This window comes from Hyperoodon ampullatus (genome assembly GCF_949752795.1).
Source record: "Hyperoodon ampullatus genome assembly, chromosome: 15".
Classification (NCBI taxonomy): domain Eukaryota; kingdom Metazoa; phylum Chordata; class Mammalia; order Artiodactyla; family Ziphiidae; genus Hyperoodon; species Hyperoodon ampullatus.
The window spans coordinates 14170568-14198161 of NC_136928.1; the positions used below are offsets into that span (position 1 = coordinate 14170568).

Sequence of the window (27594 nt, forward strand, 5' to 3'; positions counted from 1 at the left end):
CTCCTGACAAAGAAAACCCCTAGACCTGGTGGCTTCACTGTTGAATTCTATCAAACATATAAAGATGAATTAATATTAATCTTTCTCAAACTTTCCCCAAAAAATTGAAGAGGGGGGAATACTTCCTAACTCATTCTATGAGACTAGCATTACCCTGATAGAAAAGCCAAAGACACTACAAGAAAACTATAGACCAATATCCCTTATCAAATGGAAATTACAAAAGCAATTTCATTTAAAATGGCATCAAAAAGAATAAAATACTTAGGAATTAATTTAACCAAGGAAGTGAAAGTACAATGAAAACTATAAAACATTGCTAAAAGAAATTAAAGAAGATGTAAATAAGTGAACACATACCCACGTTCTCAGAATATCAGGAAAGAAGAACGAACGATTGAAAGAGCAAAAACATGGGTAAATACAATAGGCTGTCTTTTTTCTTCTTTAGTTTTTTATATTAAGTTTCATGGTTGAAGCAGAACTATAATGTTGTCTAATGTGGTTCTCAGTATAGGCAGAGGAAATTTTAAAACAATTATAGAAACAGGTGAGGGTAAAGGGATTTAAAGGGAAGTAAGATTCCTATACTTCATTCAAACAGGTAAAAAGTCAACACCAGTAGACTGGTGATAAGTGATATAGGTATAACATAATACCTAGAGCAACCACTAAAACATCGATACAAAGAGGTTTACTAAAAAGGAGAATTTCTAGAGTCAAAAAGAACAAAGTTTGCCCATTTTCCTCTACTTTCTAGCTGTGTGACTACAGTCAAGTAACTATAGCTTGACTGCATATTATTTCTTATTAGGTCAGACTAGAAGCCCTGCCTCCCTAATTTGCTAGTTTAAATGAATATTTAAAATAGTTTTTAACTAAGATATGTATGTAAAGTTTCTATCACAGTAATTGGTATATAGGACGTGCTCAATAAATTAAATCTATAATTATTTGTTATTTGTAAATAAAGAAATGTAAGGTTGGCCTTTCCTTTAAAAAAAAAAAAAAGTGACAATCCAAAGTGTGAGGGGTTGAGTCTTTCCCAGGTGCCCGAAGCAAGAGATGCCAGGCTGAGCCAGGCCAGAGGGAGGCCTAGGTGGCGGCTCTCTTTAAATTTGACCACACAGAGCGCTTCATACCCTGTGTGGCCTTCACTTCTTCCCAGTCCAGTTTGATGTCTGGAACCTCATCTTCTGGCTCCGGATCCTTTCTCAAGGCCCCCTTGGGGGAGGCAACCACGATGGGCAGAGGGCCACATTCCTCCCGGAATTCCACAACATGGAGACTCTTCTTATCAGCCAGCTGTTGATGGGTTTCCTGGGCACGACCAAATTGAGAACACGAGGTTAGGTCTATGAGGTTGGTCTAACATGGTCCACCCCGATACTTATCTTACATGGCCAAAACTGTTTGGTTGATTAAAATGTAGCAACTCTTGAAAATTCATTAACTGAGGGTGATTATTACAGTAGGAAACATGGCCCAGGTAATATAATATCAAGTTTATTTGCTTACTGAATTATTTAAGAGTGATTAAAAACAAGATTGTACTTAAAAAAAAAAACACACACAATAAACTTAAGTCTGTAACTTAAAGAGGAGGAACTTGCTGTGGCTAAACTATGATGACCTGCTATGGGCAGAATCATCTCAGCCTCATCTCCCCACCCCCATGGGATAAAGGAAGGGCCTTGCCCTCTGGTCTCTTGCCTTCCTAACCCTCCTGATCATGTGCGATACTGTGCCCAAAACTGAACCTGAACCTCATCGTGTCCCAGCTCTAGCTACCAATTTATAGGACATGCAGGGAGAGAAGATGTTAAGGATCCTCAGATATTTAGCACCAGACTGGGACAAACAACCTGATTTCTTCAACAATTAAAAAATGCAAGGAAAAAAAAGAGGGGAACTTACAGATTAAAAGTGACTTAAAAGACAGCAAAGATTTAAAATGTATGGACCTTTTCTGCAACCCAATTCAAACAAATTGTATTAAAAAAAGTTTTTTAGGGCTTCCCTGGTGGTACAGTGGTTAAGAATCCGCCTGCCGGGTTTCCCTGGTGGCACAGTGGTTGAGAGTCCACCTGCCGATGCAGGGGACACGGGTTCGTGCCCCAGTCTGGGAAGATGCCGCGGAGCGGCTGGGCCCATGAGCCATGGCTGCTGAGCCTGAGTGTCAGGAGCCTGTGCTCTGCAACGGGAGAGGCCACAACAGTGAGAGGCCCGCTTACCGCAAAAAAAAAAAAAAAAAAAAGAATCACCTGCCAATGCACAGGTCACGGGTTTGAGCCCTGGTCCCAAAAGATCCCACATGCCGCGGAGCAACTAAGCCCGTGCGCCACAACTACTGAGCCTGCCCACGTGCCACAACTACTGAAAGCCACGCGCCTAGAGCCCGTGCTCCGCAACAAGAGAAGCCACTGCAATGAGGAGCCTGTGCACTGCAGTGAAAGAGTCAACCTGCTCGCCACAACTAGAGAAAACCCGTGCACAGCAACGAAGACCCAAAGCAGCCAAAAATAAATTAATTTAAAAAAATTTTTTTAATCTGACAAATGGATACATTTCTATGAACACTGACTAGATGTTTGATATCTCGTTACTGTTAATTTTTTACGTATGATAGTAGTATTGTCGGGTCCTTTTTAATCCTTATCTTTTAGAGATACATGATAAAATATTTATGAGTGAAATATATTGATATCTGAGATTTGGGTCAAAATGACTAGGGCTGGTTGGGGGTGGTTTAGAGAAACAAAACTGGCCACGAGCTGCTAACTGTTGATGCTGTATAAGAGAGCCATGGGGATTCATAACAGAAGGTAGCCATAAAAGTCAGAAAAAGGCAAATAAACTCAATGGATGGTTTATTGATAGTAATTAAAATACCTAAAATACCATGAGAAATGTACAATCTCATGTTTCCAGACTTTATGCACACCTTGTACTATTCTAATTCTATATACGTTTGAAATTAGAAAAGAGAAGAGCTGATTCATAAAAAAAAAAAACATAAAATAATTTAAATTGGAGTGTCTTATAATCAGTGGCATGTTGCTTACACTGGTGTCATTTTTTTTCTTTGAGTAGCACAATGCAACTTTTTATAGCTGATGGCATTTTAGAACAGGTCTATTTGACCATAAATATGACCTATCTAAAACAAATATCTTAGCTACATCAAACAATTAAACCTCTTAACAGTAAGTGTAAATTTAGAAGTGCTTTTGAAGGCCGTTTTAGATAGTAGTAACACACACACACGTTTTAGACAGTAGTAACACACACACAAACACACACACACACGAACACAGCGTTCAAAAAAGGTTTTTTAAGCAAAGCTTTTTCTTTCAATTAATTTTCCTATTTTAAACAGAGACGGCTACAATTATTCCATGGATCCCTTTATTCAGAAACAGCCATCACACTCTGTCAGGAAGCCTGTCAAAGTCCTCAGCAAATGGAGGTCAGCAAATGTCTCTTGAAGCTGGCTGTCTTTCTGCTCACCCAGCTCTGCTAAGGTCCACCCATCCTTTCAAGGCACAAGCCAGCCCCACTGAGCTGGCAGAGAGGCAGCCCAGAAGGGGGGGCCCCGTGCAGCGACAGCCCTTCCTCCCTACCGCTGGAGTGATTGTGAGCCTAGCCGAGGCTGAGGGGGTGAGCTGGGCAGGAGCCCACAGCTCCCATCTATGTGGAGAAATTACCTGAACTACTAATGTTCATGTTCCTACTGACTCAGATGTCCCTCTGAACTACCTATACAGGTGACCTGAAAACTGACTGTGCTTCAGTTGAAGACCGCTCTCGAGTAGAGGTGCCCGAAGGGCTTCACCCCAGTTCCAAAGGAACAGAGGAAATTAGGAAACAGACTTTCTCTTTTTACTTTACATCTTTATGTTGTTGGAGCTTTAGAACAAGCAGGTATTCTTTCCATAATAAAACAGATTATAATTACTGGCTTTTAAAAATACTTAATTTTAAAACTTCAAAACACCCATGGAGTATTTTTTTACAGGATAATTCTCATGAACTAACTTGTCAGCTGGATTAACTAACCTGATGCAGCCACAGACAACGAAGAATGCCCAGTCCTCAGGTGGCCCAAGAGCAACTCCAGGACAGCCCAGGAGATGGTGGTCTCAGAGCACACAAATGAAATACAAACTAGCCCTTCTGTTTCAGAGCCTAGGGAAGTTACCTGGCAGGAGAGCCCATGGAAGAGGCCCCGGGTGAGGTTTAGCATGTTGATGGAGCCAGAGACCTTGGCATACATGTCTTTGATGCCAATGAGCCGGCAGATGGTGATGATGGCCCGGTGGCAGCGGAGGCCATAGCCTAGAAAGAGGAAGAACAAGTCAAACACCTGCCCACTGCCCACAGTGCAGGCGGCATCACCTGCTGGCTTCGCACAGCTTCCAGCTCTGGGTTTAGGGGACACTGGTTCACATTCCGGCTTCACCACTTCCCAGCTGGGTGACACTTCACAACTTACTTAACTGCCACACTGACATTTATTTAAATGAGATGTTATAAGGATTAAAGAAATAATATATAAGTTTAACATATGGGCAAAAAAACCAGGGCTATTAAGATTAACAGAGATGCCTGAAGGTTCTTGGCGCCCCATGTCCATGTTAACTAAGACTCGATGGACACATCTGTTCTCACCCTCCTTGAATGCTCAGTTGCACTGAGCAGAGACATCCACTTCCTCCTGGAAAAACTCTTTTAGCTTCGGTAACACACCCTCTCCCAGATTTCCTCCTAGCTACTGGCCCATCCTTCTCACCTCCTTGCTGGCCTCTAAATCTTGGGTGGTTTCCCCTCCAGCCATTCGCCCTACTCTTGTCTACCTGTAACCCCTTCCCTAGGGAGAGCTTTAAAAACACGAAGCAAACACATCACTCCCCATTTAAAGCCCTTCACTTCGCACTGTCCCTTGAATTAAAATAAGTACAGTTGACCCTTGAACAGTGTGGAGGTTAGGGGAGCCGACCCTCCACACAGTGGAAAATCTGAGTCTAACTTATAGTCGGCCCTCCATGTCCTCAGTTTCTCCATATCCAAGGTTCCACATCCATGGATTCAACCAGCCACGGACCGTGAAGCACTGCAGTATTTAGAAAAAAAGCCGAGTATAAGTGGACCCGAGCAGTTCAAACCCATGCTGTTCAAGGGTCGACTGTAACAAAGAACTCCACGGCCTTCAAAGCCCTCTGTGACCGACATCTCACCGACTTCATCCAGAGACACCACCCTCCGTGTGCTGGCTTTCCCGCCGCAAGGACTTTGCACTCAGTGTTTCCCTCAGCCTGCTCTCCCTGCATGACCCCTTCTCACCTTCAGTGTCTCACTCAGATACGTCCTCCTCAAAGAGACCTTCCCTGACCACTAGTGAAGGTGGCCTCCTCCCTCCCTCCCCATGCCCTCCCCTGCAAACCAGACCCTGATGGCTGCTTTCAAGCACTCAGCCGAACTTGTTATCCGATGTTTCCCCTCAGCAGAATGCGAGTTCCATGAGAGCCAGGATATTGTTTGCTTACTGCTGTATCTCCAGAGCCTAGATCAGCACCTGGCAAATGCAGGTGGGAATGATGTAGAGAAAAGGCCCAAATTTAGACTCTTAACATTTTGATTAACCAGGCATGGACCTCAGCACATGCCTTAAAGGCAGGACTGAAAAATACAGCTTTGATTAGAAGACAGGGAAGATAAAAAAGGTAACTTCTGCAATTAAAATTGTAGCAGTCTTTTGAAAATCATTCAGATAAAGATGTATCCAAAGTAACATGTCTAACAAAAACATGACACAAGCCACAAATGTAAGCCATATATATGATTTTAAATTCTCTTGCAGATATGTTTTTTAAAGTTTTTTTTAAAACTTTAAAATTGATTTTAGTAATATATTTTATTAACCCAGTATGTCTAAAACATTATCATTTGAACATGTAATCAATACAGTAATATTTCTGAGATATGTCTTATTCTTTTTTTTATACTAAGTCTTTGAAATCTGGTGGTATTTGACACTTACAGGGTCTCTCAGAAGCCACATTTCAAGTGCTCCATAGCCACACAGGCTGCAACTACCACATGGGATACACCTTAGCACAGGGCTAAACCTTAATGTCTAAGTGTTCAACTCAATACTTTTTCTAATAATAAGATAAATGGTTTTTATCTGGCATATGAATGATTAATTATGACTTTAAAGCAGAAGGCAAGTTCTGGTGCACTAATACAATTGGTACTGTATTTGATTTTTTTTTCTCTTGGTTTATTTCCATGCCATAGCTCTAACAAAGTTGTATGAGAAGCTTTGACATGAAAAATTTAAATACTGTTTAATATTTTATCTTCTGATCCACACCTTGTAAGTATACCTAGAGTTATATGAGATCATTTTTACTGTAGAACCACAGGTGAAACACAAATCAGAATGTTCAAGAATTCTACACCTCGAGACCATTGGGCATGACTGGTATAGCTCCATGACCCTGAACTCTGCCTGCCTGCTCTTTCCAAGACAGGAAGAAGGTCCACCTCTGGAACCTCAGAGCTCAGTGTAGCACCTGGTTCACAGAAGATGTTCAATCAATACTTGATGATGAGAATAAATGAGTAGAACTGAACAAGCTGTAAGAAAAGAACCATCTGGGACTTCCCCGGTGGCACAGTGGTTAAGAATATGCCTGCCAGGGACTTCCCTGGTGGCAGAGTGGTTGAGAATCCACCTGCCAATGCCGGGGACGCGGGTTCGATCCCTGGTCCGGGAAGATCCCACATGCTGTGGAGCAACTAAGCCCGTGAGCCACAACTACTGAGCCCACGTGCCACAACTACTGAAGCCCGTGCGCCTAAAGCCCGTGCTCCGCAACAGCAGAAGCCACTGCAACGAGAAGCCCACACACTGCAACGAAGAGCAGCCCCTGCTCGCCGCAACCAAAGAAAGCCCGTGTGCAGCAACTAAGACCAAAGGCAGCCAAAATAAATAAACAAATTTATTTAAAAAAAAAAGAATCCACCTGCCAATGCAGGGGAAACGGGTTCGATCCCCGGTCTGGGAAGATCCCACATGCCGCAGAGCAACTAAGGCTGTGCGCCACAACTACTGAAGCCCGCGTGCCTAGAGCCCGTGCTCCGCAACAAGAGAAGCCACCACAACAAAGAGTAGCCCCCCGCTCACTGCAACTAGAGAAAGCCCACGCACAGCAACAAAGACCCAACGCAGCCAAAAATAAATAAGTAAATAAAATTTTAAAAAAAGAACCATCTAGTAGCATCCATGAATTGTCTAGGAGTAACCAATGTTCCCACTACAAACCCAACTATTCACTCACTCAGTTACTGTTTCTTATTCATTAAGTGCCCTTCCCACCTACAATCACCCCTGGAAGTGTTTGTAATCATGAGAGCCTGGGTAGGATGACTGCTTTTTATTTCCCCAAAAGCCTCAATCTTCTTAAATCTAACTTAGGCCTTTACAGTTGGGTGTTTTCAAAATGAGTTCAGGTAAAGGTGAGCAAAAATAGAGGGCAGGATGAAATTGGTACAGTTTCTCTGCTTTATCTTCAACAAATTATGAGTTTTTTTAGTTACCTCTGGGTTGTTTCTTCATCTTGATATGCGTCCTTTTAAATGTTAAAGAAATATCATGGTATACTGGAGGGTAAAAACATAAACATAAGAAGGGTTAGGGGTATAGCTTTAATGCCCTTGCAAATATCACAAAGCAACCAATACTACCCTAAGCAGCCACCCCGCGTTGGCCAAGGATGAGCAACAAACTCCGATTTCACTCATTACTAACCTTCTCAGGAGAGAAAGTTTGTTTCTACATTTTATATATTTATATGTAAGAATGCAGAAACAAGCAGGGAAACACAGAAACACCCACAGAGATATACTGCCACACATAAATGAAACAAATATAATCCTGCAAATTTTAAAAGAAAAGATTAAAACTCACTTGTATGGTCTTCATATCGTTCTATGTAATGCAAATAGTGAACTGCCTTGTTCTTTGCCTGAAAGAAAGAAGGAAACTATTTTTCTTAAATCTACTGTTAGAATTTACATTTCTTCAGGGATTTCAAAAAATACCTTTTATAAAATATTTTATTATGGAAAATTTCAAATTTACACAAAAATTTCAGTATATACTTCTAAAAGCTAAGGATTAAAAAAAAAACAAAAAAACATAAGTATAACATCACTATCACACCAGAAAAAAAACCCAAAACAATTCCTTAATATCTCTGACAGTGTTCAAACATTCCCTGTTGTCTCGTAATTTTGGTAAGCAATTACAAGTCTGATAGAAATGATGCAAGAATACAGGCACTCCTGAAATTGCTTTTTCTGAGATAAGTAACCTTTGCCAGTAAGTATTTGACAGTAAGTAAGTAACCTTCGACAGTAAGTATTTTTTTGTGGTTCCCACAATGTCTAGCACATAGCTTATTGGTCTTTTACTGTTAACAAAGGGAAAATGTACATACTTTTCTGAAAGCATCTGCCCGTTCAGTGGCTTTCCCAATGGCAAAACCTTTAAAAGAAAAAGCAAAAATATGAAAAGGGGCATAAATTTGGCACATAATGTCTTTTACCACATTTCAATTTTCAGTTCCTACATTTCACAGTAGTTCATCTTTCTTCTGCACACAGAAAACCCGCTATCCAAAACAAATGACAAAGCATGAGGCTACAGAGATTTGCTTCTTTGTTTCGGGGCATTTTGGAAACATTACATTTGAACGTACCTAAGAAATTCAAGGTTAGATGCATAACATTACCTTTCATAAATTTCTAGATAAAACTACACTGAATAAAAAAACAAACAAAAAACCCAAAAAATCACTAACCATGCTAAATTAATAAGGTAAATGGTTTTCACGAATCTGAAAACAGATTAAAATAACCAGAACAGTTGGGAAAAAAACATACACTGCTATAGAGTAAAACCACGATTTCACTGGAACTTTCAAACGCAATTCAGATTTCAGTTAACCCGGAAATAAAAATCAATGATTCCTGAGTTTGTAAATGCTTAATCCTGTGAAATGAGGTTAACCACAAGTTAAGAAAATGTTTGCATTATTTGCTATCACCATTATTTATTGTGAAGAATGTATTTTGTTTTTAAATTATACACAGAAAAGTAACATAATACTGTTCCATGAGATATGCAAGACATCTGAGAAGCTGGGGCAAAAGGGGCTGTGGATTACAATTACTAGTTTAAAAAAACAAATTAAACCATATAAGTCCTTGAGGAATACATGGGTGAACTTACTTGCTATTTAAAGGTGTAAAGCTTCTGTGATTTAAAAACTTTCATGTGGAAAAAATTTAAAACTAAGTCAAAATATATGATAGATAAAGGACTAATGTCCTTAACATACAAAGAGGAAAATCAATGAGGAGAATCATCACCCAACAGAAAGTGGGTGAAACACATGAACTAACAGATCTCAAAAAGGAAATTATAATGGCCAACAGACATGTAAAATGGTGTCCTAACTCTCATAACTAAAGAAATACAGATCAAAACTATGAGTTAAGTTTCATATCGTCGCTTACTTACAATCAGTAAAGTCTGACTCTATCCAGGACTGGCAAGGGTGCGATGGTGCAGATAAACATAAACGGATGCAGCCTTTTGGGAGCGCAATCTGGCAATACTCATTAACGTTTCAAATGTATGTAACTTAGAGGCGGCAATTTCACTGCAAGAAATTTCCCCTATCGATATGCTTGCAAAAGTACAACATATGACATGTACAAGAAGCTCACTGTTTTTATAAATAGTAAAAAAAAAAAAAAAAAAAAAAAAAAGTATAAACAACATAAATATTCAGCAATAGGTAAAAGGTTACAAAAATTACGCTATCCATACACTGGAACACTATGCAATCAATACAAAAAAATGAGGGGGAATCCATTTATGCTAATATATAAATCTCTGGGTATAATACTAAGCAAGAAAAACAAGCTATAAAATTATGGATGTAATATGACCCTTTGTATACATTTTTTTAAAAAGATATATGGTGATATTCAAACAAAGAATTTCTGAAAAGATATAAAAGTAACTGTTAAGAGTGGTTTCCTTTGGCAACATACTATCTATAGGTATTACTTGTTTTGAAAGTGTCAGTATGGATTTAAATAGGGAGTTTTCCATTTTTCTTTCCACTTTTCTTTCCCTTTTGAAATGTACTCATGTATACATTTCAAAAACATGTTCACTATGGAAACTTTAGAGAAAAGTATCAAGAAGAAATTTAAATGATTGGCAAACATACTAATTAAACATTTTTAATCTTTTCAGTGTATATCCTTCCAATCCTTCCAGTCTTTTCTTTGCATATAAACATACTTTTAAAAAACTGGGATTATATTACACAGTTCTATATGAAGTGGGTTTTTGTCTGTTCGTTTGACTTACCATTATTTTGTAAGTAATTTTCCATAATTCTTTAAGGCTATAGACTATTATAATGTATAGCTATACTCTTTTTGTAACTGTGTCCCTACTGTGGAACATTTAGTGTTTCCCCCCCACCTTGTTTTTCACTATTATACATACACAATAGTGTCTTAAGCCTTTTAAAATATTCATTGTCTTCATGGAAAAAGGCGGATGTAGGAAGATCCTTCTTTTGACTCTAAGGGATTATATGGGTTTACCACACGGTTTGTGAGCCGCTGAAAGATTTAATTAGTCAAAAAAGCCTGAACCCACTGACTCCACGGCTGAGCCCAGGCCACAGCTGTCCCTCCACCACCAGCTCTTCGTATGTGATCACACCCCCATTTACCTGCAGCTCCTTTGCCATTCCCCACAGCGACCAGGACACGGCATGATCTCTTTCTTCCCTCTTTTGCTGTCATATTGAAAACATTCCTCACCTAAAAGAAAATGTTTCATAAATATTACACCTTAAGAAAATTCTGAAGTAGGGAACTGGAGTGACCTCCTCACACACACACAGGTACACGTGGTGAATACACACATCATCCCTCAATCCCACGAGCACCAACAGCACACTTTCTCCAATGGGAAACCTCCATCTGGACTGTTTCTTCAAGAGTACAATGGAAGTAAGGCTTTCTCTTCTTATTTCACAGGCTTGTTAGAAAGTTTGACCGAGACAACTTTTAAAGGATTTGGAACTGTAAAACTCGATACACCCTATTTTAATGAACGCACCACAAGAAAGATAAAAAGGTGCCGATTAAACTCTGACATAGTTTATAACTAACTGATTATAAAAACACATCCTTCGAATTCCCTGGAGGTCCAGTGGTTAGGACTTGGCACTCTCACTGCTGGGGCCTGGGTTCCATCCCTGGTCAGGGAACTAAGATATAACAAGCTGCGTGGAGCAGCCAAAAATCAATCCATCAGCCAATCAATCACATTCCAATATCAGAGATGTTAAAATATGAAAAAATGTGCATCTTAGAAATGATAAAATGCAGTGTATAGAAATAATTAGCACAGGACCGGATCTCTATGGGTTAGGCTCAACTGAAAATAGAAAATTTGGAAATACCTGCTTATTATGAACTACAAGAAAATCTGCATTTTTGGGCATATTTATAAATTTACCAAGAACTATGAAACGTTAACTAAACTGCTTACATGGCAGCCCCTTTCCCATAAGGTAAGAAAAGGGAGCTCAAGCCCACTCCTGTGGATAATCTTACAGGAAATCACCCACATAGACAAGAGCTCTTTAAAGGAATTAATTTCAAAAGGGTGTAAGCTAGGACCCAAAGACTTAAAATACTTGTAAATATATCTTAAACTCTGTAATGCAATTGATGTTGAAGAAACAATATACACATTCAATCACAAACTCAATACATGATTATTCCATATGGCTTTTAACACTAAGTGTGCAGCACTAGCTCAAAGGGAAGTTGACTATTTTAGGAAACACCCTGGAAAGAGTGACTGCAATTTACCTGATACAGGCTTCAGTTTCAAAAGCCTACAAAGCAGCCCAGCAGATCATTTCCCCACCAAGAGCTGGACATACACAGTAACTCCAAGCTTTCTACCCTTCCCCATGGCCCCCCTCAATCTCTGCCCGCTGAACTGAGTGTCAGATACACAGAATTCAAGGAGAAATTGCTACTGCAGCCTTTGCTTTAAGAAGGAGGAAATTTAAATGCAATCTCCAAATTCTGTTATCAACAATACCACTGAAGTTGCTCTGTCTTGAGACCTTAATGGGTGGCCCCCCAAAGGGGCAGCAGTCAGAAAAGCCAATATGATCAAGTAACTGAAATTAAAGTTCCATCATTTCCTTACCCGGAGCAGCTCTGTGGCTCAGAAAACGTCACACATCAAAGGCTTTTCCCCACTGTTCCCCTTACCCTCTCCACCCACCCCACTCCATCCATCCCAACTTCTCCCAAGGCTTAACTGGGTATTTAATTCAGCACGCCCACCTCAAGTATCCTGGTATCGAAATCATCATATGTTTCTGTAGGGAGAAAAGAAACAGGAATACAGATAAATGTGTCTATTTAATTAGTGTATGAACGTTTTTTGTTTGTTTGTTTGTTTCTTGCGGTACACGGGCCCCTCACTGTTGTGGCCTCTCCCGTTGCGGAGCACAGGCTCCGGACGCGCAGGCTCAGCGGCCATGGCTCACGGGCCCAGCCGCTCCGCGGCATGTGGGATCCTCCCGGACCGGGGCACGAACCCGTGTCCCCTGCATCGGCAGGCGGACTCTCAACCACTGCGCCACCGGGGAAGCGCCATCACTGACTTTTAACTAAGAAAGAATCTCAGATATTCTGGTGCCACTATCAAAGCAACACCCTGATCCTCCATCATCACCAGAAACTGTTCTACCGCTAAATTCATAAACTCAACCACTCAGACCACCCTGACTGCATCCTCCCACCTCTCCAGCTCTCACTCAGTGACTGAAAGGTGATGGTCCTTGGGGCTCCCCAGCACCTCCAGACTCTTGACCACTGTTGCCCTTCCCCATCACCCCTCTGGTCTTCCAGTCTCTCCCACTCAGTCAAGACACCACAGTCCAACACTTGCACCAGGTCTTGTGAATATCCTCAACTCCCTCGCCTCGTCCCCTCTCCACCACACTATCCAGGATGGAATCAATGCAGCTGTCTGGGCACACCTGACCTGCCAGGTGCTGCTGTAGAGAAGTCAAAGCATGGGACACACTTGGGCCACTAAAAACTGATGGTCTCCAACTCAGTCAAGTCCTCCCTGCTGCCTGCTGGCCTTTTACATCCTTTTAGTTAGGTCTCTCTCCTCTCACCACAGCAGCCATTTCAAACTCTCTGTGTTCTTTTATTTTTAATGACTTCTTACTATAGAAAATTTACATTCATAGGCAACCCCCCCCAAAACAGCAAAACGTGAGCTTATGTACCATTAGCTAGCTTCAACGAGTATCAACTCACAGCCAATCTTCTTTCCTCTAAACTCTGTCCAAGTCCCACTCCACTGGATAATTTTGAGGCCCATCCCAGATACCCTACCTTTTCACCAAAATATTCTGGTGGCCATGCTCATCCATGCCCATCTCCTCCTCAGACTAACTGAAGGCTCCAGAGAGACAGCATTCACACAGGCCCCACGCCCTCCTTCCACTACCAACACAGCTTACCTGACTCTGTCCCCTGCCCTTTCTTCCATCACAAGTTCCTCCATTTATCTACACTCTAAATCTGGGCCCTCCCTAGGGACTTAAGTTTATGTTTTTTTTCTCTCCCTCCCGTATCTTCCTTCTCCCAATGCAAGCATTCTGCTCAGTCCTAAGCATGCTGGCCTGAGTCTCTCCACCTCAACCTCTTGTCTCCTCTTTGAGCCAAACTAAAGAAAGCAGCGGAACCCTTGTCTATTTCTTCATCTCCTATTCATTGACAAGAATGAATATTTTAGATGATTTTTACTTCTTTACGTACTCAGGAAGCAGTGGGGAGATGACTTTGTTTTCTAATTTAGTCTGATAAATATTATCAACTTTTATTTCATGTGTTCTTTGATGAGGCTTAATGACAACTATTTGGTTTCTTCTGTTATCAAAATAGCACTCCCAAGCCATGCTGCTCCATACCCCATGACCAATAGCATTTGGGAAACTGCATCCCACAGATGACTTATATAGAGCCATAATGCATAACACCATGTTCAAATGCTCTGAGAAGCCACAAAATAAAGACACTAGAACCCAGTGCTTTGCCCCCTATTTGTGGAATACTTCTTGGCTTATAGGCCTCTAGTGCTCCATAAAATACATTTGGGTAATAATGTGAAGTTATTTCAATGATGCTCAAATCCTTTTAGGAAGAAGGCAATCTAAACAGACAAGTAAATAAAATCATATCAAAGAATTCCAGAAATAGGAGTGCTCTCTCTGTCACAATGTAAGCAAAACCAGGACTCTGCTACCTCCACTGGGACCAGGGTCAGGGGGGCCAAGACTGACGCCTCCCCATGTGTTTCCGCTCCATCCTCGCTCCCGTTTGACTTTCATCTTCCTCTTCCAGTCCCATTCTTCTCTCTGCCGGACCATATCCGCCTCTACCTTCTCCTGCTCTTCCTTGCTTCTTTGGGCAATGGTCTGCACAGCTCCATTTCTCATAAGAGGGACATTCAGACCAGGCCATAGGAAGCCACAACGCCCTGAAGGTTTAAAAACATACATAAATCAGGATTTTTTAAAAGCATTCATTTCTTGAGTATTAAAATGCCAGGCAATGTGTATATAGATAATGATACCGCTGGTGGGAGCTTAAGCTAACATAATCACTCTACAGGCCACTTGGCACTGTTCATTAAAATTTTAAACATACCTACCGTAACAGCTAGTAATTCCACTTAGTGGTATTGCCTAGAAAAACACTCCCATGCAGGTACGAGGCATATGTGTGCTTGGACAAGGATGTCCACTGAAGTGTTATTTGTAAAGGCAAAAAACAGAAACAATCTAAATGTCCAGCAATATTGGAACAGTAAAATGAACTACGGCATATCCAACCTATGAAATACTCTGTACTAAATTCAAAGAATAAGGTAGCGCTACAGGTTCTGATATAGAACAATTTCCAAGACCTACTGAGTGAAAAAAAGCAAATTATAAGACAATATGTACCATATGACATAATCTAATTATTTTTAAAAGAAAATATATACTCCTTTTAGGGTATTTATATATATATAAGCATTAGAAAATGTCAGAAGGAAACACATCAAAATGAAATCAGTGGTTTCCTTAGGGGAGGCAACTGGGATTGGGGGAGATAAAAAAGGCATCAAGGGGGACTTTAGGTTTCTCTATTTTTTTTAGTTGAGAAAGTATACAGATATGATTGTTTAAAATGTTAAAAAAATAAATAAATAAAAAAGATATAAGGTAAGTCATGGAGGAAAACATCCAAGTAGACATGCAACAGCTACAAGTGCAGTGAAAGGTGTTTTCTTTACATCCAAAAGGCTATTACTATCAAAGATAATTTGTCAGCAATCACAGTAAAGAATGTTGATTCAAGTATACTATTTTTATTCTTTAAAAAACACAAGTGTAAACAATCATGTGTTCCAGAAGTTGGCAAAGTAAGGCCCACAATCCAAATCTACCCCACCACTTTTTTTTTTTTTAAATAAATTTATTTAGTTAGTTAGTTAGTTTTGGCTGCGTTGGGTCTTCGTTGCTGCACGTGGGCTTCCTCTAGTTGTGGCAAGCAGGGGCTACTCTTCGTTGCGGTGCGTGGGCTTCTTATTCCGGTGGCTTCTCTTGTTGCGGAGCATGGGCTCTAGGCACGCAGGCTTCAGTAGTTATGGCTCGTGGGCTCTAGGGCACAGGCTCAGTAGTTGTGGCGCACGGGCGTAGCTGCTCCGCAGCATGTGGGATCTTCCTGGACCGGGGCTCAAACCCGTGTTCCCTGCATCGGCAGGCGGATTCTTAAGCACTGCCCCACCAGGGAAGCCCTAGCCCACCACTTATTTTTGTAAATAAAGTTTTATTGGAACACAGGTATGCCCATTTGGTTACGTATTGTCTATGACTGTTCTTGTGCTACAACAGCAGAGCTGAATAGTTGGAACAGAGACCATGTGGCCCATAAGGCTAAAAAAGTATTTACTACCTGGCCCTTCAGAGAGAAAAGTTAAGCCAGTTCTCCAGTTATTCCACCTTCTACCTCTGAATCGTAAGTTCTTTGAGGATAGGGAGTTTTGCAGCAGATGCCACACAGGGCACTTAAGGCTTGTTGAATGAATAACTAAATGAATGAATCCCTTTCTATGGGATATTCCTTTCCCTGAATCATGGGGCAATAAGCCATTTGGCTGGATCCTAAAATCACAGAACCTAATACCCTTCATGAGAAATGTTTTATGCTTCTAGTTTGTAAAATATCTGTAAAATTTTGGAGAAAAAATCTTAGAAAACACATTAGCTGTTTTTATAAATAAGTTTACCTTCACCGATGATCTGACCCCTGTTCAAATCCTTTCTTTTCTTTTTCTTAGTTCTTTTGCCTCTTCCTTTTCTTGTTCCGGCACCACTCTCTGCTAAGGCACCTTTCCACAGCTCATCTGCTGTCACTGTAAAGAAATAGGTTTTAAAAAATTTCTTCAAGCAATGATCTACGGTCTATTGATTTATTCCTGTTGAATACAAAAGGCTGGAAGAAGTCGGGTCACATATCACTACGGCAATGAAAGCAAAATTAAAACATTCTTTGTACACATCACATGGTTACATTTGGAAAGCCCAAGAGGAAGCGATTCTACTCCTTTTTACAGAATATGGCCTTCCCCCACAAAAGACAACCATATTTCAATCCCTGTTACTTTCCAGTAGATTTGTTTCCCAGACATTTTAACAACTGTGTGACCGGTCTCTTCCCTGCCCTCTTGCCTCCATTATAACTACTGAGATAATCAGTAACTAGACTTCCAAAATACAGATCTCTTAGCCCAAAGTACCAACACTGCAATTTGAACCCAAAAATCTTAATAATTTGGATTGTTTACTCTATTCTGTAAATGCCCTAAACATCTCTGTATATCCTTCAAAATGAGATGCCCAAATTCACCATCAACTCTGATTATAGCCTAACCAATACTTGCGAAAGAATGAGTATGTAGAGGTCTGATAGTTAATACCTGCATGTGTGTGTATTTCTTAAATCATTGTTGTCTTTTTCTTTATATATAGACCCTGACACTGCTGATTTATTTCCATTTGTGAATTTCCAGGGTCCCCAGATCTTTTTCTATCATACATTGAAAGCAGTATTTTCCCCTTTGTACTTGTGGAGTATTCAGATTCTTTACTTTTGACCACTTCTGAATTTTATTGGTATAGCTATGTCGTTTATTAGATTTAAATTGTCTTCACAAGGACTTCTACCTTTCACAGTATCACCAATTGATTTTATGACCACAGACTGTTCCATTACCAATTTAATAAAGAATCAGAGCCATACAAATGTTGTACTAGTCAAAAATCTAAGATACATATATCTACATGCCTGAAATATTAAACATATTCTAGAACTCAAATGAGTACCTTCATTCTCCTCTTCTGAGTCCTTAAGCTAAAAGTTCTACCATACCAAGGGGGTAAGGGTGGGTGGGTGGGATGAATTGGGAGATTGGGATTGACATATATACACTATATATACACTATTGATACTATGCATAAAACAGGTAACTAATAAGAACCTACTGTATAGCTCAGGGAACTCTACTCAATGCTCTGTGGCGACCTATATAGGAAGGAAATCCCAAAAAGAGGGGATATATATTATACATATAGCTGATTCATTCTGCTGTACAGTAGAAACTAACACAACATTGTAAAGCAACTATACTCCAATAAAAAATTTAAAAAATAATAAAAATAAAAATGAAAGTTCTACCTGCTAGCTTCCTGAAAGGCCTTACACCTTGATCCTTTGGGTAGATAACATGAAAAGGGAAAAATGCTTTGGATTTATAATATTTTTTAATGCTTTATAGCTATACAGTACCCTGTTTTTAAAAATACAAATGTATTATTACAGATGATCTGCATAACTGAAGCTCACAAAAGTAAGTAAGCTTCCACATCAATGCTGCTTTGTGTATCCCTGATCAAACCAAAGGGTTAACTTCAAACTTTAGACTGACACTGATTCTTTTAAAAGAACCACAGGTTTGAAATAAAATTACCAACCTCAAACTAAACTCTCACTAAAGACTGATTTTCTTTCCTAATTGCTTAAAAATGATGGTATCTATAAATGCCATCAAAAACTTGAAAGTTCACAGTGAGAGCACTTTTAATGGAGGCATAAGGAGGTCAATCACTTACAGTTTCTCTTAGAATCAGAATAAGCAAATCACTCATTAAGACTAAAAGGGATTCGATTTTAAAAGAAACAATAATAAGACGAAGATTTAAAAGACTCCACCATTTAATGGTGGACCCTCTATGGCAGAGGGATAGATTTACAAATACAATGTTAAACATTTTTAGGAAATCTTATAGAGTTTTGAAAAAATTATGTTTTTTTTTAATTTCTTGGAAGAGATTTAGAAAGTCAAAGACTATTTCCTATTAAAACAGCAAAAACTAGCCCCACGCTGGTTTCAACTGAGTTCACCCCCACCCCGCCCTGACTTGGGAACAATAAACTCGTAAGGGTACAGAGTCCTATGACTGAGGAAGAAGGGAGGCTAATGGAGTGTCAGAGGCAGGTGTGAGGGGTCTCAGAGGGCAAGAGGCACCTCTAGAACAAGAAGAGTTAGAGAAAAGGCCTTTCAGGGCAGGGAAAAGACTATTTTTAAAAAGGCCTGTAAGTCTGATATACACCCACCCGACACCCCCCAACCACCACCATCAAAGCACAAAGTCAGCTCTTAGAAAACACTGGGGCTGGGGGCACTAAGGAAGAGCCTCATGGCTCCAACTCTACCCACCTCTCTTTTCTCTTTACACCAAAATCCTCTGATACAAGGAAGACTGTGTTACTTGCAATTCCCCATCATCTGGTCCTCTTTTCTGCATAGCTACATGAATGACCTAGTAGGTCATTATTTAATTTAATCCAAATTAAAGTGATCTGTACCCACACAATGAAATATTCTACAGTTATGACACTGCACTGGAGAAGCCCATGTACTGTCATGGGAAAATGTATAGCGTACTGCTGTATGAAAATAGCAGCAAATCCAGGATTTCTGGGTAGTAGGATTACAAGTGATTTTTTGCTTTTTGATTCTGTATTTACCAAATAGTCTAAAATGAATTGGCTTTATAATCCTAATTTCTTTTAATTTGCCTAATGCTGAATCGTGGATTCAATCTCCATTTATTACAGGTTAATCTCCATTTATTACAAGTTAATTTCAGTTTAGACTGGACTCTCAAATACTATCTCAGATAGGAGTAATCTTAGTAAAACAACATCTACTTAAAATTAACTTTTCCTGATTAGTCCTATCTCCTCAACTAAAGTGCAACTGAAAACAGATTTTGAGTATATTCTTGGTGTGAATCTAAATCAGCAGGGATTTGGGCCACAATTCCATCCTGGAATTCCAGGGATTCCACAGGTCCTTTAGACCTCAGGTGCCCCAAATGAGGGGATTAAAGTAAACTAGTACTCCCAAAAGTGTGTACAGTACAACTGGTAGCATGTGAGATAATTCTAGGAGGTACACGGAGGAACATTTTTATTTTAATAGCACAGGCGTACCTTGGAGATACTGTGGGTTTGGTTCCAGACCACTGCGACGAAGCAAATATCACAATAAAGTGAGTCACACAAATTTTTTCGTTTCCCAGTGCCTATAAAAGTTATGTATATACTATACTGCAGTCTTAAGCATGCAATAGCATTATGTCTAAAACAACAATATATATACTTTAATTTTAAAAATATTCAAAAAATAAAAAATAAAAAATATTCTACTGCTAAAAACTGCTAGTCTTCAGCCAGTCATAGTAACAACATCAAAGATCACTGATCACATACCACCATATCAAATATAATAACTAAAAAGTTTGAGATATTGCAAGAATTACCAAAATATGACACAGAGACAACACACAAATGCTGTTGGAAAAAATGGTGCAGATAGATTTGTTCAACACAGGGTTGCCACAAACCTCAAATATGTAAAAAACGCAATATCCACAAAGCACAATAAAGTGAAGTGCAATAAAATGAGGTATGCCTGTACATCATATATTAATCTCTGAAGTGTTAATTCATTTAAGGAGGAAAAAGAAAAAGAAGAAAAATTAAGATACAAAAGCACCTTTCATTTTCCTGTTTCATGAAATGGGAAGTTTGTGGCCAGTCTACGTACATTTAGTGAAGAAACTATAGAATCTATACTGTTGGCCCATCAAGTTACTGGGAGAAGAAATACAGCACTGTGTCTGTAGCGCACGGGTCAAGCTGATAAAATGACAGTTGTCTCTGGTTCCTGGAGTTGACAAAGAGCCTGCAGGGTAGATGGAATAAAACTTTGTTAGATGATCCACACCTATGGAGAAACACCGCCAGCACCAAAAAATTAACTGTTACTAATAAAAATAAGTCACTAAAATCCTGAACTTTTAAGAATCATATTTTGAGGACAGTCTTTCTTTAAAAAAGAAAACTTCTGGAGGCTGGGTCAGATGACATAGTGAGGTCTCTCTGGACCTATTAGCTTACTTTGTAAATTACTCAATTAAAAGTAAATAGAAAATACTGGCTTTTCATTTTAAATAAATTCAGATCTTCAATAATCATTCTAAATCCCATTATGTTGGACACATTTTAGTTTTTCTTGTAACCTTCTCAATCTTCAACAAAATATCAAGTGCACATGAATTTATTCTTGTAGTTTAGAACTACAATCCTTGACATACTTTAAGAGTGTAAAAATCACTACCATCAAATTTAGAATTCTTTAATCTTTTTCAAAAGACCAAAATACTATTCACAAACAATAATGTAGTTAGCCTACAAAGGTCCAACTGTCAAAAGTAGAAAGAAATCAACTTCAGAATTCAGAAATAATCTCTTTTAATGTACTGTGGCTACAACTGAGTTTGCTCAAATTGCATTGTGCTTTTTAAACCAGGAGGTGGCAGCAGCTCATGCTAAATCACATTTGAAGTTCAATTACAGATTATCATCCACCAACGATCAATTAACAATTTTGCTCTGATCCTTTGAATGCTTATTAATTTCCGACCATGAAGTCTCCATCTCAGGAATAGCATGGAGTCCACAGAGGGGCAAGCCCAGGAAGCTCCTTTGGGTGGACTTCTTCAAAGACAGAGTCTGCCCTTGAAGGTTTCACTTCAGTGTTTTAACAGTTTTCACCATGAAGAATTTCTTCCTTCTAATTTAAATCTCTTCTACTAAACCAAACTGGTTAATTAGTGATGTGTTTCAGGGATTTTAGAAAAATTATTACTATTTCTGACCCATCTGTTGCAGCCTTTAGGAAAATAGTGCAACAGGTACAAAGAATACAAAGCAAAACAAGGCAATTACTAACTCTAGGAAAAAGAAAATGTTGTAGGAGAAAGGAAACGTAATAAGAGAATACAGTTGACCCTTAAACAGCGTGAGGGTGATGGGCACTGACCCCCCCGCTAGTTAAAAATCCACGTATAACATATAGTTGGCCTTCCCTATCTGCGATTCCACATCCTTGGATTCAACCAACCTCGAACTGCATGGTACTGTAGTACTTATTTCTTGAAAAAAATCCACATATAATTGGACCCGTGCAGTTCAAACCCGTTCTGGTCGTACAGGGTCAACTGTACTACCTAGCTCAGCTGTGAAGAACATATACATAACTGCCTATAGATTCGACCAAAATTGTGCTTACAACTATGCTCAGAAAAAGCAGGGATGGTGCCTAATTAAATCTTCAATTAGCATAACGATGTTAACAGAGAAAAGAACAAGTATACACACTATCTGTTTAGAAATATAACCAGATGGAAGTTATAGTGTCACTGGAAGATGAGAAGGCCTAGAAAAGGGAAGTGGTTTTAAGATATACACCTTTTAGTACTCTTCGGAAGTACAATGTTTTAAGATAACAATCTTTAAAGTAGGAACTACCATCCTCATTTTATAGAAGAGGAAACTGAGGGTCCAAGCGGTGTCATTAGTTCATGGTTGCACAGACAGAAAATGGAGGAGCTGAGAACTGTGTGGTCATTCCACCAGTCAGCACTCTTCCCACCCCCTTCTACAAACACTGTGTTTCCAGAACACATCACAGTATCCAAGACAGCTCAGGACCCAGTCCTGCCATTACTGGCTGTGTGACCTTAAGCAAGTCACTTAGCCTCTCAGAGACTCACTTCAGCATCTGTAAAATGGGAATTAACAACTCCTCATAAAAACTGGTGTGAGAATTAACCAAGATAACATACTATAAACCTGACACAGTCATTACTCAATAAATCGTGGCTATTATTTTTTAAAGCCTTTAATTATAACAGCTGTAATCATTAAAAATTTGAAAAATACTCTTTAGACCTTATCCATTTCTATCACAAAGAATGTACTTCATTCCTTTACATTTTTAAAAACTACATAAAGTACTCTTAACACTAGCTCTTATAAGAAAAGGTAGTTAGACAAATATATCTCACCATTGCTGGGAACAGTCTTCAATGCCAAAATGGAAGCTGTTGGAAAGCTGTTTAGGTAAAGCTGCCTGGACCATAAATGACCTATAAATTAAAAAAAAAAAATTAAGATTTCTACATGAAATCTTACATGAAATCGTTTCTACATGAAAAGGAACATTTTTTAACACCTAAAGAATAGTATTATCTATAGAATAAAAGAACCAAGACAAGTAAATGAGTAATTTCTGGGCTCCATGACCACTTGCCCAAGTAAATGAAATCACATCACATCGGCTCCTTCACTCTCACATCTGACCTGTTACCAAGTCCTATAGATTCTCCTCAAAAATCAATCCACCTCTCAGCTGCACACCCTCCTACAGTCTCACTGCCCCTCTTTGTTCAAGCTCCATCCCTCAGCCACATGGTAAGGACAGTCTCCTGTTGACAGTCTCCTAACAGGTCTCCAGTCTGCCTCCAGTCTCCCTCTAATTCACCATCTGCTGTCAAGCAGGCCCTTCTCTCTCTCTCTCTTTTTTTTTTTTTTTTTTTTTTTTTGCTTATTTGAAACCCCTAATTTACCGCCCTCCCCTTTTCCCTTTGGTAACAGGCAGGCCTTTCTAGAACTACAAGTCTAGTCACCGCACAGCCCTGATATATCATTCTTTGGCTCCCTACTATCTGCAGAACAAATTCACAACTCCTCAGCATCACCTACAGGGCTGCGACTTGGCCCCAACCTTCCACGCCAGCCTCATCTCCACCACTCTCCTCTCCATCCCCCTCTGGCCACACCAGACTCGAAGTCAGTCTGGAACACACTCAGCTCTCAAATCCTTTAGCGTGTCTCTGACAGGTTCTCCTGGTTTGCCTGCAACGCCACCCCCCGGTGAAGGCTCCCCAATCCCCACAGCACTCTGCTCCCGTCTTTCATCAGGAGCCCCTGCAGCGCCAGGCTGTAACCGTACGGTGTACCACTTCACACAGTACAGCACTTCAGAACAGGCTCTGACAGCATTCACTGGACACTAAGTTTTGAAAAGGGCGCCAAGAAAAACCAGTGGAGAAAGAATAATCTTTCCAACAAACGATGCTGGGACAACTGAGTATCCACATGCAAAAAGAATGAAGTTGGAGCCCTACTTATACCATACATAAAACTTAACTCAAAATGGATCAAAGACCTAAAGGTAAGAGCAAACACTATAAAACCTTTAGAGTAAAACATAAGGGTAAATAATTATGACCTTGGATTTTGCAATGGTTTCTTAGATATGACACTAAAAGCACAAGCAACAAAAACCAAAAATAGGTAAATCAGACATTATCCAAATTTAAAACTTTTGTGTTTCAAAGGACACTATCAAGAAAATGAAAAGACAACACACAGATGGGGAGACAATTTTACAAATCATTTATCTGAAAAGGGACTTGTATCTAGAAAATATAAAGAACTCTTACAATTCACTAATAAAAAGACAGCCCAGTTTAAAAATAGATATAGATTAGAATAGACATTTCTCCAAAGAACATATAGAAATGGACAAGAAGCACAAAAAAAGACGTTCATTAGTCATCAGGGAAATGCAGATCAAAACCACAAATTGATACCACTTCACACCCACTAGGATGACTACAGTCAAAAAGACAGAAAATAACAAGTGTTGACAAGGATGTGGAGAAATAAAAATCCTCATGCTGGTGGGAATGTAAAAAGGTGCAGCTACTTTAGACAACAGTCTAGCAGTTCCTCAAAAAGTGAAACATGGAGTCGCCATTTGATCCAGCAATTCCACTCCAAGGTGTATACACATGAGAAATAAAAATGTGTACATACAAAAACATTGCACACAAATATTTACAGCCACATAAGGCATAATAGCCAAAAGGTACAAACAACCCAAATGCTCAATAGATAAACACGATGTGGTATATACACACAACAGGATATTATTCAGCCATAAAAGGGAATTAAGTACTGATTTATGCTACAACATGGACAAATCTGGAAAACATTATGCTAAGTGAAAGAAGCCAGTCACAAAAGATCACATATTACTTGATTCCATTTATATGAAATATCTAGAACATGCAAAATATAGAGAAAAAAGTAGATTAGTGGTTGCCCAGGGCTGGGGGCAATGAGGGTCTGGGGAGATGCTAGCTAAAAGAGTACAGGGTTTCTTTCTGGGGTGATGATGAAAATGTTCTAAAATTGACTGTGGTGATGGTTGCACAGCTCTGTGAATACACTAAAAACCAATGAACTGTATACTTTAAGAAGATGGATCCTGTGGTATGTAAATTGCACCCCAATAAAGCCACTACCAAAAAAAGTTTATACACTAGAAAAAAAAAAAAAAAAAAGAAGGAAAGAAAGAAAGAGGCTCCGGAGCCAGGTGGTGTGGGTGCAAAAACCTGACATCCTCCCCGTCTAACCTTGAACAAGTTTCTCAACCTCTGTGTGCCTTAATTCCCTCATCTGTAAAATGGGAATAATAAAGGCATCTATCTCATAAAGGCATTGTGAAGGTGAAGCAAGGAAAAAAGCATAAAGAGTTTAAGACAGTCCCTGCTACACATAAGAGCTCATGAAAGAAAGCTACACGTGCTAAGTGCTATTTGATCGGGGCTTTGGAAAAGGAGGAGGTGGTCACAACATAAACAAAAGTAAAAAATGCTCAGGTCAGATTTTCCTACAAACGATTGCAGGTCAAGTTTCCCAACAAAATGAGTTACTAAAAAGAACTTTTCGATTTTTACAGATCTTTGGATTTCGGAATTACGAGTGCTGGATTGTGGGTTTACAATAAAATAGAGAGAATAGAGATCAAATTAATTACGAAGTGGTTCCTAGAGATAAACATCAAGCTGGAGGATAGCAGATTGCCTTTCCTCGGGCTGCAAACAACCAACTAGGGGGGGGGGGGAGGGCAATAAGAGCAAAAACTACTGACATTCCAAACATCCTTCTTTTTAATAAAGGGCACTGATCAGCCCGGAATCTAAAATAACTGACACTAATCCTATCCGACCCAAGCTGGAGGACAGCCTATTTCCCTTTCGAGCTTCGCTAGCCGCCATCCACCTCGAACCCCACATCAACATCACCAAATGAACCTGTGAATCACGCCCGCGGGGAAGGCGATGCTTGCCTGCCACTACCCTGCCCCTTTTAACCGAGCATGCACGAGCGGCCTGATGAACTGGAAGAGGCTTTGGACCGCGTCCAGTCCACCCTCACTTTACAGACCCGGGCCCTGCGACCCAGAGAGAATGCGGACGCGCGAAAGGTCACACAGCAGGTTCCAGCGGGACAAGAGCCGCGCGTGAGAGGCCGGGGCCGCGGCCTCTCGCTTCTTTCCACCCGGGTGTCTGCAGGCCCCGGGCGAACCCCCACTCCCGCCCCGCTCAGAGCCCCTGCTCCCAGCGTCCTGGATCTCACCCGCCGACGCGCCACACAGCACAGGTAGAATTCCCGCAGCGCGCACCGTCGCCGCCATGGTGGAGACCCATGCGCGCTTCCGTCCGGGCAGCCTTCCCACCGCCTGCCGCGACTGCTCCCCGTCCAACGGCCGCGGACCTCGGCCCGAGACTGAATTTCCGAGGCCAGGGGGCTGCGCCGCAGCGCAGGCCCGAGTGAGGGGTTGTCGGGACGGGAAGCAAAGTGGGATGAGTCCGGCGCAGCCTCGGACAGCCCCCGCGGGGGACCTCGCGTTAAGGACCCAGGGGCGGGGCTTGGGCTGGCTGCCGGTGTGTGCAGGGCTGGCTCATGGTGTTCTCTCCAGGGACCCGGCAGCACCGTCGGGATCTACAGGGCGGCGGGACCGCGAGCCGGTGACATCCTCCTCCCTCGGAACGGAGCTGATGCTGCGGACTCTTCCCAACCAAAAGTGCGAGGTACAGACGAGCACGGAGAGGGTCTCAGTGAAGGTCCGAGGGGGGAATAAATAGGAAAATAAAAAAGCTATTCATACCCAACTCCAGCAAAGCTCTGGATAGTTGTTTTGGGAGAAGCATTGCGGACAATGAAGACAAATCCATATCCAGTGTCTGTTCCAGTCAGAACAAGGTGCTGCTCCTTCCATGATAGAACTGGCCCGATGTAATCAATCTGCAACCAGATAGGTGGCTAATCCTCGGGAAGTAGTGTCATATTGGAGGACCAGTGTTGGTCTCTGCTGTTGGAATATTGGGCACTAAGCAGTGGCTGGAGCCCGATTGGCCCTGGTGAGTGGAAGTCCATGTTGCTGAGCCCAAACGTAACCTCCATCCCTAGTGCTTTGTTCTTGAGTCCATTTCTGTGGAAGGAGGCTGACTGACATTCACAGGTTGGTGATTCTGTCCACCTCATTAAAATCCTCCTCTGTGGAGGTCACCCTTTGGTAAGCATTCATGTGGAACATAATTATCTTAACATTCTGTGCCAAATTAGAGAAATCTGTCGACACACCTCTCCCCAGACTCCTTGTCAGACCTCCTTGAATTTTCTAATCATACTCCTTTCAAGTACCTGACCATCCAGCCAAGCCATAGCCACAGCGCGTGAAAAAGTATAGCTCTGTGCTTCTGATCAGGCAAAATGAACAGCGAGGTGCACTGCTCAAAGTTCTGCCCACTGACAGGATTTCCCTTCATCGCTGTCCCGCAAAGCCTTCCCAAAGTGAGATGTTGTGCAGCTGTGTCCGTTTAGGTGATGCTTGCATACCATTTAGAACCCAAGAGTTTTCCTCTTCAGGCAACTGGTCAGAGGGAGGTTACCGTGAAGCTGTAGGTAGGGGTTGGAGAGAGAAGATAATGTCGCAAGAGTAGAGGCCATGGTCATGAGGAAATCATACAATTTCTTGTGCCTTCAGGATCTGCTTGAGCCCAGCTTCATATATACCACTTCCATTTGATGATGGCGTGCTGCTGTGTGCCCAGCTTTATGGCTTGGTGGGTC

General features: G+C 40.7%; 1 protein-coding gene across 1 annotated transcript; it reads right to left on the reverse strand.

Moving 5' to 3' along the window:
* Positions 1–1095: 1095 nt before the first annotated feature.
* MRPS5 (mitochondrial ribosomal protein S5) lies at positions 1096–26166 on the reverse strand (the record flags this gene model as incomplete). Its single annotated transcript, XM_079721325.1, has 12 exons — positions 26098–26166; positions 22674–22754; positions 20369–20506; positions 16484–16609; positions 14453–14686; positions 12472–12506; positions 10830–10920; positions 8508–8554; positions 7976–8033; positions 7606–7668; positions 4202–4338; positions 1096–1320 (listed from the first exon to the last, which is right to left on the reverse strand). The coding sequence occupies exons 1-12, from the start codon at positions 26153–26155 to the stop codon at positions 1096–1098; spliced, it is 1293 nt and encodes a 430-aa protein (XP_079577451.1). The 5' UTR covers positions 26156–26166.
* Positions 26167–27594: the final 1428 nt, after the last annotated feature.